Here is a 14487-nt window from a genome sequence, read left to right on the forward strand (position 1 = left end):
AGAGTATCTGACTCTCAAACACTTGACTATTTTTTTTTTGTTTGTTTGTTTTTTGAGACAGGGTTTCTCTGTGTAGCTTTGTGCCTTTCCTGGGACTCACTTGGTAGCCCAGGCTGGCCTCGAACTCACAGAGATCCACCTGCCTCTGCCTCCTGAGTGCTGGGATTAAAGGCGTGCACCACCACCGCCCAGCTACTTGACTATTTTTATTATAATTTTTTTATTACTCAATGCATAGAAAATTATAGGAAAATTTAAATTAATGTGAACTTACAGGCTAAAAACAGAGACCACAAAGCTAGCCATTTCTTTTAATAAAGTTTTATTCAAACACAACATAAACATTTGTTAGCATGTAGTCTATAGACTGCTTTTCGAAGAGCAAAACGGAATAATTACAATAGTGACATATAGCTTTAGTTATTCTTTGGCTAGCAACAAATATTCCATCCCTGACCGAGTAGTATACAAGATCTTTTCTATACAGAACAAAAACACCCCCAGTCAGGGTTGGCCAAAACTGACATCATTGTTAGATACAAAATATATTTTCTAAATGCAAATGAATAGGAAAATGTGTTATGCAACCCAGAATAAATAAGACTAATTACATAACAAGAGACACAATAGGAACCACTTTTGCATTTTCATACTTCTGTGATGTCATGGCGCTGTATCTTCTCTCTAATTCAATTATAGGGTGTTACAGGCAGTTTAATGGTTTTAAAATGTATAACAGTCATGTATGAATGTAGAACCAATCTGTGAGTTTAAGGTGATACATTGCTTTTCAGAGTTTATTTCTGGACTATGGAAATGTTAATATCCACTTACACATTGATGCAATGTTTAGCCCAGATGGCTGTGGTAAAACATAACCTGCTATTAATGAAGTGGAGGCTGTAGATGAATCACTTCTAGAGTACAAACTTTGTTGAGTTCTACCTGCCTATCATCTGTGTAGATTTCTGATGAAGGATTTACAGAAAGAGCATCAGAATGCTCTTGCTTACCAAGTATTCTCATTGTAGAAGCAGATTAAGTACTGAGGTGTCTAGGTGGTGCTACAAAAGAGAAATTGCATTTTGTGCCTAAGAGACTGAGTGCATGGTAGAGCTAGCCCATTTGGGTACTCAGCATCTTTGAAATATATCCCTAGAGGCAGATATAGCTACCCAAAGTGTGTGAAAAGGTATGGCAAAACTCTGCCTTGTGACACACAAGTGTACTTTTCTTAAAAGTCAAAATATAAATGTTTGGATTTGCTTGATACATCTCTATGTACCTTTCAGCTCCAGAGGCAGTTGTAAATTTCATCTGGAGGGCTCTGCTGGCTTCTTTGAAGGTTCCTGGCCTTTATTTTCTTTGTCTTCTGTTGCTTCTCAGTACCCCCACTCCCATGGTCACAAACCATTTTGAGCAGTTCACAAAATATTTGTCCACATGCTTTTCAATGTTAAAATACCTGAAATTTGCACCATGTACATCCTGTCTTACCCTATAAGACAAAGCGCATGCTTGTTGACCAATTTGAGTCCCATATGCTAATGTATTTTAAATTTATTTTCATAATTAAGATGGCCATTTTAGAACCAAATGAGTAAAAGTAGTGAGTGTGTAATTTCAAATTCCAAATTCAAGCTTATTCTACTATGTATGCTGATGTACCTTGAAAGGTGCGAGTCTCTACATTTGAACCAAATGTTGAGAAGGTATATGTAAAAACACATCTCCTTCAACATTACTTGTAAAATGTATACAGCTTCGAGGCTGCCTATGGTTTTCACTGATACTTCTACCCAGAGTAGGAACATCTACTGTGAATGCATGAAGACTAGAGTGGCTACATATTTCTGAGTAAGAAGGAACAGGTAATGATGTGAGACAAAAATTATTCCCTGATTTTGGCCAGTTAGGTGGCTGTCCTAGTTAGAGTTTCTAGTGCTGGGAAGAGACACCATGACCACAGGAACTCTTATAAAGGAAAACATTAAATGGGGTGGCTTACATTTTCAGAGGTTTAGTTCATCATTATCATGGTGTGACATGGTGGCATGCAGGCAGGCATGGTGCTGGAAAAGGAGCTGAAAGTTCTCTATCTTGACCCACAGGCAATAGGAAGTGGTCTTCCTGCAGGTATAGCTTGCACATGGGAGACCTCAAATCCTAACCCTACAGTGACACACTTTCTCAACAAGGCCACGCCTACTTCAGCAAGGCCATAGCTCCTATTAGCACCACTCCCAGTGAGCTTATGAGGGCCAATTACATTCAAACTACCACAGTGACTTTGGTTAAGTAAATCCCACAAATACCAGGGATCTGAGGACTCTTCTCCCACTGCATCTGGTACTGAGGAAAATCAGCTCCCCCTCATTCAGCTGTCTTTAATATGTAAGACTGTATTAATTAACTGTACACTGCTTGAAATCTGTTTTTGTCACTAAGCCATTTTGTTATTCAATCGTTAATTTATATCCACAACTTTAAAATGTGATTTAGAGTGATTCACACACACCCAAAATAATAATAACAATAATGACTTACAAATAAGTGATCAGGGAGAAAAGCAAGTAAGTTTTTTTAAAGAAAGAATTTTAAAAAATCACATTACTGAAGCAGCACATATTCAGCCTTGGCTCCTCAGGATATAGGCTATAAAGTAAGGCAGTAAGTTGCTCGTTACATGAGGCAGGGGAGGATCTAACAGATTTTCAGCATTTGGACTTTTTGATTAGATTATAATTTCAGTACGACACAGGACTAATAATATAGGCAATAGTGGTAGGTTGCAGCACTAATGTAACTTATCTACAGAATAAACAGCCTTCTTCAAACACAGTTTGAAGTTATTAACAACAAAATAGTTTCTGTAAACCAAGTGTGATCTTAAAGGATTATTTGCAAATGACTTGAATGAGCCTTTGATGGAGTAGCTGACAAGAAATGAGCTGCGAGAAAAGAGCTCTCTGTTAGGGCAGCTCATAAACAGGGCTCAGTGGGATTCTGGATTTTTTGCTGAGGCCTCAAGGTACAAGATGGAAGGCAGGCAACTCTTCTTTTGTGCATTTTCTATGTCCACTTTGCAAAATTACATACAGGACAAATAATTACGAGTTTAAAAACAATGATAAAAGCCATTGCCACAGCTCAGCTCCTTGAGTTTCACATATCCCAGCCATCCCTGTAAGAGAACAACCAGGTCAGTCTTCAGCAGTCAGTGGTCCTTCCCAGACCCAATTCTTTGAATAGTGGAGAGTTACCTACCTCTACTGTAACTTTAAAAAACAAACAAATAGCAACAACAAATGTCCCTTAAATATCTCTGCGATTTCACCATATAGACTCCTTTTCTGTGATTTGATGCACCAAAGAACCTGTGCACAACCCTGGGATATGAAATGTAGTACTTCTTGATCGTGAACAAACAATGATTATTTACAGTGAGATTTTGTGAGGGCATTGAGTTGATTAAAATGCAGTTTCACAGTTAGCATTTGAATATAAAAATTAATAAACACAAATTGTCACATCAATATTATTCTGGAGCCATTGGAGTTTAATAATTTTAGCACAAAACAATCTCTTTTGGGAGTTCTGTCTGGCCTCCCCTCTTCTACTCAGGACAAAATGAATATATTTGAGTTAGTAACAGTAAGGAGCCTCTCACACACTAGAGAATGTCATTACAATATTGAAGGCATTCACATAGCCTCCAGGAAGGGGAGTGATGTATAGCTGCCTGCTCCTTCCAGGAATGAAAGAATGTTAAAAATGGCCCCAGGGAAGTTTCTCTTATAAGCTTTTATGGATCACGGACAATGGGAACAGAGAAGAAACATCAAAGTAACAGAGTTAGTACAAAGCAGACTGGGACAACCTAGTTCTCTGCCCCTTTTCACCTTTGAAAAAGGTAAATCATAATATACCAAGTCCTTTCTTCTGAGATTTGAGATTCTAAAAATCTAAGATCACACTGATTTGATAGTAAAAAATTTCATTCTCTCTCTCTCTCTCTCTCTCTCTCTCTCTCTCTCTCTCTCTCTCATACACACACACACACACACACACACACACACACACACACACACACACACACCCTTCATTCCTTTATTTGTCTCCCTTACCTCAAGTTAAGGTTAACTTTAAGCTTCCTAATGGTAAACCTTAGAAGCATCTGAATTCATGGCAAGAACAATCCACTTGAACTAGTGTATGGCTAACTGAATTGGTCCATAGCTTGGAGTAAGTTCTGATAAAAAGAACCAACATGCCGGGTGGTGGTAGCACAAGCTTTTAATCCCAGCACTTGGGAGGCAGAGGAAGGTGGATCTCTGTGAGTTTGAGAACAGCCTGGGCTACAGAGCAAGATCCAGGACAGGCACTAAAACAACATAGAGAAACCCTGTCTTGAAAAAACAAAACAAAAAACAAACAAAAAAAGCAAAACAACAAACAAAAAAACAAAAAACCCAACATGCCAACAAAACTGTACATATTTTTGCTTAGTTTTCATCTTTAAATTGGCACAAACAGCAACTGATGATGTGGTTTTCTTAGAGAAGATCACTTTATAATAGGCAAAACCTTTTGAATATCACTAGCCTGGAAAAGTGGAGCTCTTGATTCTTCCATTAAATAGCTCTGACCATGGAAATGACATCTATTCTCTTTAGTCTTCAATCTCTCTGTTTGTAGATAGTTCCTGTGAGCGTATATCTCCCTTCCTCATAGTTCTGCTTCTAAAAGGCTTTGAAATAACAGCCTGCAAAGGAAAATTCTAATGCTATCTTGCAAATTCCTAGCTGAGGATATTGGGCAACATTTTCTGTAGAAAGAGCCTTTTAATAGAGATGGAAGATCTCAAATCTTTCTTACTTCCATTTCCTATTGCCTTTGGAACTTAGAATTCATTTTATTCTACTAGATCTTATTCCATATATATATGGAATATATATAATGATGTCTCTGGCATGAATACTAGGGCACAGTAAAAATGACAAAATTGCATATAAATCTGTTCTCTAGAGAAAAGAAATAATGTATTATACTTTCTTTAAAAGTTTTGTCTGTCCCATTTAAGCTATTGTAACACTATAGCATGCATAACTTTTTTTCTCATCTTTTTGGAAGTCCAGGATCAAGCTATAGTTTTGGTCTTTGGCCAGGGCCTCTTCCTGGCATACATAAAGCTGCTTTCTCCCAGCATCTTCACATGGCCAAACAAGCTTTCATTCTCTTCCTCTTTTTGTAAGGAAATTCTTTCCACTTTGGGACTTTGTACCTCTCTCAGAATGCCCAGACAACATTTTCTGTACAAAGGATCTTTAATGGAGATGGAAGATCTCAAATTTCATGACTTCCTCTAAACCCAATTATTTCTCAAAGATCTCATATTCTAATATACCATGACATTGGGTGTTAGAAATTCAACATATGAACTTGGGGGTTCACAAATATTTGGCCCCCAAATAGCAGTATTCCTGAAGGAAAGATGTTAGCATAATTGAGGCATGCTTTGATATCCTCAAGGACAAACTTTCAGTGGACTTCAGGCAATTAACAGCTTGAGTGGCCAAAATTTTACCATTAAAAGTTTGCCAAGAGTTGAACAGCTCACCGCCCATAATGTCAACTATGGAACCACCTTCCTTAACAATTTCATGCATTTTAAAATTTCCAGAAAATGCAAAGTTCTAAATGAATGGGAGAGATCAGCTAGTGAGCTCTCCCATTGTGCATAGGGATTGAGAAGACCGGAAGCTAAGTTTTAGCAAATTGCTGCTTACATGAGAGATTTGTCCCTCATTGATGGACTCTCTACATTGTGTCCTTAGTAGCATCAATTTACATTTCCCTGAGAGGCCAGAGTGCCATTCAAAGATTTTCATTCTGATGGGTCTACACACAGGATGTAGAGGTTGTCCTAACAGTATAATCTTTCTGTATGAGAAACTCAAAGCAATCTCAAAGAAAATCTTATCCCCACATCCTTCAGTTGGCAACAGGGGGCAAACAGGAAGTCAGGTTGCTAGGAGAGGGTCTCATTGCCAGCAAGCTCCATAATGTAAGTGGATATAAGCTGGCTTTGAGTAGACCAGATGGAAGAAAACACTCCTCCACCACTTTTTAAGCCATGCGACCCTGGAACCAGTGGTTTTACCTTTGTAAGAATTCAATTCCACATCGACAAGTTGATAATAATGTAGAGATGAAATAAAGCATCTGGTACACAGCATGCACTCACTGGTCTCATCTTTGTAGCAGCAAATCAAGGGCCTGCAAACAGAATTCTTGACTCCCGGCACAGTGCACTTTCCATTACATTTTATGTTAAGTGAGCACCCTCGTTGGGAAATGAGGCTATCAAGTGCATTTTTAAGAGCCTTGTCTTCTAAAATCAATCTGTTCACATTTTTAATAATGCAAGAAAGAAGTTTGAAGTTGGCCCACAGAGAGTTCTGTGAACCAAAGGTTTATTTTTAATTGGATTTTGTGTCTGTTGTTATGGAAATGGTGGTTTCATAGATTAAGCATTATGATTTTACTGCAAGATCAAGCCCAGAGTGGGGGATGAGGATGAGCTCATCCTTGTGCTTCTCTTTCTTGACAAAACACATTTAAAATTAAAAGAACGGGAGGAGAGCCGCTTCAGAAGCATATGTTTCCAAGAAAAAAAATCCCCCCTATAAAAATAGCTTTAAAATGATAAAGTCTTTTCTCAAAGATCAAAACTAAGGATGACCCAGGTTGCCAGTAGGACACAAAGCTGCTGTGACATTATTAAACACTCCTTTCTTCACTATTGAAGCTATAAAGAGCGCCTTTGATCCTGGGTTTTGCTTTCAACATTTGGTTCCACTGCGTGTTTGCAGACACTGAACTCACAGCTTCCTCTAGTTGTTTAGTGATCAATTGCTGATAACTTTTCTCTCCAGAGTAGTTTTTATTCATGGATCAGGATGTGTAATCTAACTCTGTTATAGAAAATCGAGGTGCTTTCTAAATCCTAATGATGGTTGGCACTGTTTAAAGAATTGAGGCAATTCCCTTGAAAAATTTAGCTTATATTTTTGGCTCATTTTAAACTCCAAGGAGTAACTGAGTAAGACCAGACTTACATTAACATGCAGTAGCACCATAAAGAAGAAGTGGGAGGCTGGATGGCTAGTCTGTGGCTGTCCCAGCTAGTGAGCTGGTGAAAATGGGCTACTGGGGATTTCTCCCTTTGGTTCCCTGATAGTTCTCTTTTCTTCTTTCTTCCCCTCTTTGAAAATATTTTCACTCACTTATTTTTTCTCATATGATAACCTGCTGTTAACTGACTTAACTGTGGATTTGGGTGAAGGAAGCCATGAAAGACATTCCAGACCCTCTGCCAGTAGAAAAAGTCAGGAAAGCAAATGATGCTAGGCCCTTCACTGTATTAATGCATCTGCAAGTTAGGATACTTTAACAAAGGAGGAGAATCCATCAATTGAAAGAATGTGTACTTAACATTATATCCTTCTAAATGAATAATATTAAATCCTTTGATTTAAATCATCATATTTAACACTTTTATTAAAATTACAATTAGGTCAACGTTTTCATTTTGTTTTCAAGTTAAAGAGAGACATAGTCCCATATGGTCATATTAGTAATTGTCATTAAACATGTTTCCCAAATAATGTCTATCCCAAATCCATTTAAATTCTTCACATACATCCTTTGGAAATGCCTTTATCAATTGACTATACTATTTTCTTTTGGCCTTTATTTGTTGATGTAAGTTAGCATCACCTTTTCCCATCCTGGCTTTTTATTCTCTTTATATTCTCTATTTTATTCTACTTCTTCCAAGTTACTATTATTTTGATGTATTCAGAAGCATCTCCACCATACATATAGATTTGCAACTTATCGGTTTGTTATTTGGAGGTTTTTTTTTTTTTTTAACTTGGTTTTTAGACCAAACTGTCCATATATTTCAGAAGCTAGGAAGCTGGAAAACCCAGAAACTTGGTGCATCATGGTGATACACAATTTAAGATCTGAAGAGCAGCCATAATAGGGACAGTACCAAGAGATTCTGCCCAGGGTGCTGTCGACTCCTTACCCATTCATCTGAAAATGGGTGCTAATGGCAAAGAGAATTCTCAGAAATTAGATGTCTGCTAACCCCTTCACTATTAAGAAAAGTATCACTTGAAATATCAGAAAATTCTTCTAAAAGGTGTACATGCAAACTTGGGAAGGTTTTCAGTGCAATATTGAATGTGCCTATTTATGACAGCAGGTTAATTCTTTTGTCTTATATCAATGCAAAAGGTTAAAAATTCTTCAATTGTCATATCTGAGTGTTTGTTAACTTGTCATTTTCCTTGCTTGCTATGACTCTATTGGGCTTGAAAACTGGTCCACTCTCTCTCTCTCCTCTCTCTCCTCTTCTCTTCTCTTCTCTTCTCTTCTCTTCTCTTCTCTTCTCTTCTCTTCTCTTCTCTTCTCTTCTCTTCTCTTCTCTTCCCTTCTCTCTCTCTCTCTCTCTCTCTCTCTCTCTCTCTCTCTCTCTCTCTCTCTCTCTCTCTCTCCCTCCCTCCCTCCCTCCCTCTCACTTCTTTCTTCTCTCTCACTCCCCACTCTCCTTTCCACTTTCTTCTCACTTTCTGTAAGGTTCATGTTCTTATCTGATTCTGATTGTCCATAATGACTGTTTGGCATATTCTGCAGGCAAAGGTCCTGAGACCCTTTTTGCCGGCTATAACCTCAATGATAATGAATGGCACACAGTGCGTGTGGTTCGTCGAGGAAAAAGTTTAAAACTGACAGTGGATGATCAACAAGCCATGACAGGTAAAGTCCCCTGCCTCTCTTACCTTTTCTTTCTTTCTTTTTATCCTTCTATCTTCTTTTGAATTTTTTGATAATTTCATACCTAAGTTGCATATTTATATCATTTCCACCCTCTCCCCCTCCAACTTCTCCTCCCCCCCCACCCCCGCACCCCCGTCTTAGGTATGGTTTCTATTGGGTGATAAACACTGTGGACAATAGTGACTTCGAGAGGAGTTTATGACACTTCCACTTGTGTATCACTGTTCATCAGTGAAAGAAGACAGGGCAGGAATTCAAGGCAGGAATCTAAAGCAGACTGAAGCAGAAGCCAGAGAACAGTGCTGATTTTTCGCTGCTCTGACTGGTTTCTGACATGGTTTTCTCACCCTGCTTTCTTGTAGCACCAGGAACCACCTGCCCAGGGTTGGCCCCACCTACAGTAAACTGGGCCCTCCTCTATCAGTTATCAATCAAAAAGATGCACTGCAGGCCTTCCACACACGTCAATCTGACAGGGGCATTTTCTCCATTGAAGCCCAGTCTTCCAAGATGATGCTAGCTTGGGACAAGTGGGTATAAAACTTGCCAGGACTCCACCACCCCTCTCAACAGCATGGCCTCTTTTGTAGCTATTATTGTTACACTTATACACATACGTATGTGCATATCATTGCATTCTGAGCTCTAGTTAGTTAGATGGATTGGTACCCCAATGGTGCATCGTTCACTGCCATTTGACCAGTTTTGCTTTTCTCTAGTGGTCTCTGACTGCTCAAAAGGAACCTTCTTTGTGGCTGGAGGCAACATCTATCTGTGCATGTAAGAATAGGTGTTTAGAAGGCAGCTGGGGATTATACTGGTTTGGGAAAGCAACAGTATGTACGTTCTTCTCTGGGGTACATGACCTCACCAGTCCTGGGTAGGCAGCTAGATTTCCAATTCCAGACATAAATTCCCTCCTATTGAATGGACCTTAAGTCCAATTAGAGGGCTGATGGTTACAAACCCCTGCCCCTCAAGATGTAAGTGCCACTATTGCAACCATGGATATAGGCTGTCATAACTGATTCCTGTTGTGGTCCATAGAGTTGACATCTGGGTAGGATAAGTTTTCTCCTTTGGTACTTCTTATAGCACCTTTACATAGTATAAGAGCCAGTCTTCAGGGAGGAAAACTCCAAGTCAGTTCCAGCTGTTTACTCCAAATTCTGTATCTGAAGTGCATTTAGCAATAGAGTCATACTCAAGTTCTAGGAGTCAAACAAGGCAGTGGAAATAACCTATATTATTTCGGGAGTCTGTTGGACTTACCTGACCAACAACTTGAACTTAACTTTCCAACACTGGCACTAGGGTTTTGTTAGATAGTCTGTGGCTCCTGTTGGTGGGTGGGTCATTGTCATCCAAGTTGCATTAACTTATTTAAACTATTGATATCTGTATATAGATATGCTTCTATATGCCATGTTTCTATGTTTAAGCTTCAGATGCATTGTCTGCTGGTGGCTTTTCAAACCAAAGCCAGTGCATATTTGAAGGTTAAAGTCAGTACATTTGTCATTCAGCTTGTCTACCAACCTTTGCATTTAATAAACAGCCTAATAAGTATTCCTCCAACCTGAGCATATGTGCCATGTCATTTTCCTTGTCCATTAATAATTCAAGGAATTATAATGTATTTTAATTTTGTGGTTTAATAATCATCTTCGCTCTCTTTATTTCTTATGCATTTTGTTGATGAGCAGTAGAAAATTCTGTTTTCAATTCAAAACATGTCCATAAGTATACTGATATGTAGGTGTACTTTGACTTATTCACTTTCTTTAGGTTATCCTACATCATTTAGCTTGTTGATTAAATCCTAACGTTCAGAATGTCCAGGTCTATTCCAGATTTACTGTCATAACCCAAGGAGGTGAGCTGTATAAAGCTCTGCCTTGGACACTTAGGGAAACCAATGGAAGAGAAGTCAGCGTGCCTCATCCTTGAGAACTAACTCACCCCCACTCTATCAGCTCCTTTTTCTTTTGTAAGAAAGCTCTTGGGGTAATTATGTTAGCACAAAGCATAGAATCTTGGTGCACCGGAGAGATGTGTTCCTTTCAAATTAAGTTCCAAAGGGCTTCCCCGGCTGAGCAAAGAGAGACTTCTTTAATGTGATATGACATGTGTAGGGTTATAATTTTTGAAGGAACTGTTCTGTAGATAAAGGGAAGTGAACCACAAGTTCATAGAGCTGTCATTGTCCTAGATCCCATTGGTTCTTTGTGGCAAGTTACATCTTTTTTTCTATGTGTTGGACTTCACAGAAAGAGCCTCAAAAGGAGCCTCATGTAGGAAGGTAATGTAGAGGAGCCCAGCTTGTGTTTCCCTTAATATGTCTGCAGGGGGCGCTAATGCACCTGACACATGGATCACTGTTTAGAAACGTCTTGTGCCTTGGGCTCTTCTCCTCCTGTTTGTGTACTTGTCCAACTACAATATGATGGCTTTTTTTTTTAACTTATTATTTTTTATTTTGTTATATTTTATTGTTATCCTTCAGAAGCCTGTTCTTTTTTAGTGAGAGACAGAAAGGGAGTGGATCCCAATGGGAGGGGAGGTGCAGAGAAACTGGGAGCAATAGAGGGGATGGAAACCATAATCAGGGTGTATTATGTGAGAAATGAATCCATTTTTAATAAAAGAAAAATAAAATAAGGCAATGAATATTAGGAAACAAAACAAACAACAACAAACCACACGGAATGGCATAAATGTAACACAAATGTCATTCACAAGAAGGCTCTGAAACTAAGATCAGGTGGTCAGGAGAGTGAGTGCTGCAGGTCAGCTAGAGTAGGTAAGGGCAGTTCTTGGAAGAGAAAGGAATTATTCTTGAAGATTAGCATTAGTTGCTAAAGCAGTTGGGTGTTATCCAGACGGAGGGACTAAGCAGGGCTTGTTTGTTTATTAACTTCTCTTCTCTCATTTATTACATCCCTATAGCAGTTTCTCCTCCCTCCACTCCTCTCAGTCCTGCCCTCCACCTCTCCTCACCCCCAAATTGACTCCTCCTCCTCTGTTTTCCTAAATAATAATAATAATAATAATAATAATAATAATAAAGCAGACCTCCCAGGGGTATCCACCGAATATGGCCTAACAAGTTACAATAAGACCAGGCACAAACCATCATATCAAGACTAGGTGAGACAATCCAGTAGGAGGAAAAGGGTCCCAAGCACAAGTAAAAGAGTCAGAGACACCCCTGACTCCCATTGTTGGGAGTCTCACAAGAACACCAACTTAGAGAGTCATAAGCTATATGCAGAGGACCTAGCTCAGACCCATATAGGGTCAGTGTATGTCACTTCAGTCTCCTAAGCAGTGCTTAAAGCCATGGCCTTGAGTTTTAGCAGTCAGGGGCAATACATGCAAAAATCACAGCAGAGCATTGCTTTGTCTGAGTGTCTTTCACAAATAGGACACATGCATTCTCCTTTTAAAGATGACATGACTGAGGCTCAAAGAGAAGTAGATTATATTTTATTGAAGTTGTTATGAGTTGAGAAAGAGTGTCCAAGATTGTTTGTCATTTTCTTTTCTTTCTTAGATTGGTTTTGTTCCATTGTTTTCCATTATATGATAATAAATATATGGCTCTATAATAACTACTTAACCATTTACGGCATCACATTATAAGATCATACACACAGAGATGTACACATGCCTATGTACTTACCTATAAAATGGAGCTGTTAGCTGAAGATACAGAGCAGTTTATGACGTTGGAAATGGCTGACATAAACAAGCCTTAAGATTGGAGTTTAGAAGACTTGGCTTCAGAGATACAATGAAAATATTTGAGGTTGGGTGTGGTGGCACACACCTTTAATCCCAGCACTCTAGATAAGGAGGCAGGAGAAGTCTCTGTGAGTTCCAGGCTAGTGCCCTACATAGTTCTAGAACAGCTAGGACCATATAGAGACTGTCTCAAAACAACAACAACAACAAAAACAAACAAAATGCCTAAAATATTTATATTCAGACTGACATTTTACGTGGATGGGGAAGTTATTTCTCATGGTCTCCAGGCGACCAGAAACTACTGCCTTTAGTCTGATTTGAGAAAAATTACTGCTGTGATGATGTAAAAGATGATTCAAGATGGCAGGTACTCACCCCGGAACGACAGTGGATTCAGGCGCGGAATCAAGCTATTATGAATTTTTTTTCACGTAAATTTTATTTTAAGATGATTTTAAGTGAACAAAAAATTCCATACGTGAAAATCATGTCCCAGGCCCCCGTCTGTGGTCACTGCTGTAGCAGTTTTTCCTCATTTGCTTTGACGTTCTCACTTCTTGACTCTTGTCTCACTGTCAGTTTCCCCCCTTAAATAGCTGAGGGAAAGTGATGTTCAGAGTGACCTTTTAATCCCTGGGTTCTTCAACATATATTTTCTAAAAGTAGAATTCTCCCCTTACACAACAAAGTAAAAGTTGTCGATTCCCACACATTTGCAGCGATCCCATCATAATTCTGTCAGCTAACTCAGTCTAGGACTGGGAACTCTATGAAGCTGTCAATGTCCCGTGAGGCTTCCATCCACATGTTTCCATTGTGAAGTTATAGATAAGAATATGGCTTTCATTGTTTCTCTTCATACCTAATGTTGATGCGGCATTTGTTTTATTTTTGATGAATGTGTCTTCACGATTCCTTGTCCACATTCTTGAAGGAAGTAGTACACGTTGACACCACAACCTCCTTGTGGAATCCTGTGTGGAGGCAGGAGTTGGGGTGGGCGGATGTGTTATTCAGTTTCTTCACCATGTAATTACTGTATTTTCTTTCTTGCAATTAATAAATCATCTGTGGAGAGGCATATCAAACAAGGCCTTGTACGTACCTTGTGCTTTATTAAATGTTTTCACATAATTTATCAGTTGATAAAGGTATTTGCCTATTTCAGTCAACTAAAGTAGTTACAGAACCCTGCATTCCGAACATTTGTAGTCAACGGCACGCAGCACTTGCCTCATGTCTCTGCCTTCTAGTTCGTCGATTTTCCTTTTCTCTTTCTCTTTTCTCTTTGACTGATCTGCATTCACAAGTTTCTATATTTTACAGTAATTTCTAATTTCTCATCTTAAATAATTTTATGCTCGAGTCAGGCGGTGGTGGCACATGCCATTAATCCCAGCACTCGGGAGGCAGAGCCAGACAGATCTCTGTGAGTTCGAGGCCAGCTGGGTCTACAGAGCTAGTTCCAGGAAAGTCACAAAGCTACACAGAGAAACCCTGTCTCTAAAAACCAAAAAAAAAAAAAAAAAAAAAAAAAAAAAAAAAAATTATGCTCAATTTATTACAGAATACTATCGAGTTGATCTCTACAATCTTGTAACAGGCCTCTACCCAGTTTTACTGTTTGTTTTAGTTCTTTCCTAACATTTTCTTTCAGAACATGATATTCAGACACCACTTTTATCTGCTTATATCCTTCAGCAGAATTATTTGTTTAATTTATATTTAGTGAGGAATAACTTTTTAAGTTTATCTTTAAATTAAAATATAAATAGTATAATTTCCTCCTTCTCCCTCCAATACCTCTTATGGTTCCCACACCTCCAAAATTTATGCCCTCTTTTTCTTTATTATTGTGATATATATATATATGTATATACATAA

At 38.7% G+C, this 14487-nt stretch overlaps 1 protein-coding gene across 32 annotated transcripts in view; it reads left to right on the top strand.

Moving 5' to 3' along the window:
- Nrxn1 (neurexin 1) overlaps nucleotides 1-14487 on the top strand; it is a 1067728-nt gene that overhangs the window by 483361 nt on the left and 569880 nt on the right. For all 32 annotated transcript variants that reach the window (XM_037198226.1, XM_037198233.1, XM_028893236.2 and 29 more), the window contains one exon: nucleotides 8710-8832. In XM_037198226.1, coding sequence (XP_037054121.1) covers nucleotides 8710-8832 — 123 coding nt within the window. The remainder of the gene's footprint in view (nucleotides 1-8709; nucleotides 8833-14487) is intronic.

Source organism: Peromyscus leucopus, chromosome 22, assembly GCF_004664715.2.
Source record: "Peromyscus leucopus breed LL Stock chromosome 22, UCI_PerLeu_2.1, whole genome shotgun sequence".
In the NCBI taxonomy this organism is placed as follows: domain Eukaryota; kingdom Metazoa; phylum Chordata; class Mammalia; order Rodentia; family Cricetidae; genus Peromyscus; species Peromyscus leucopus.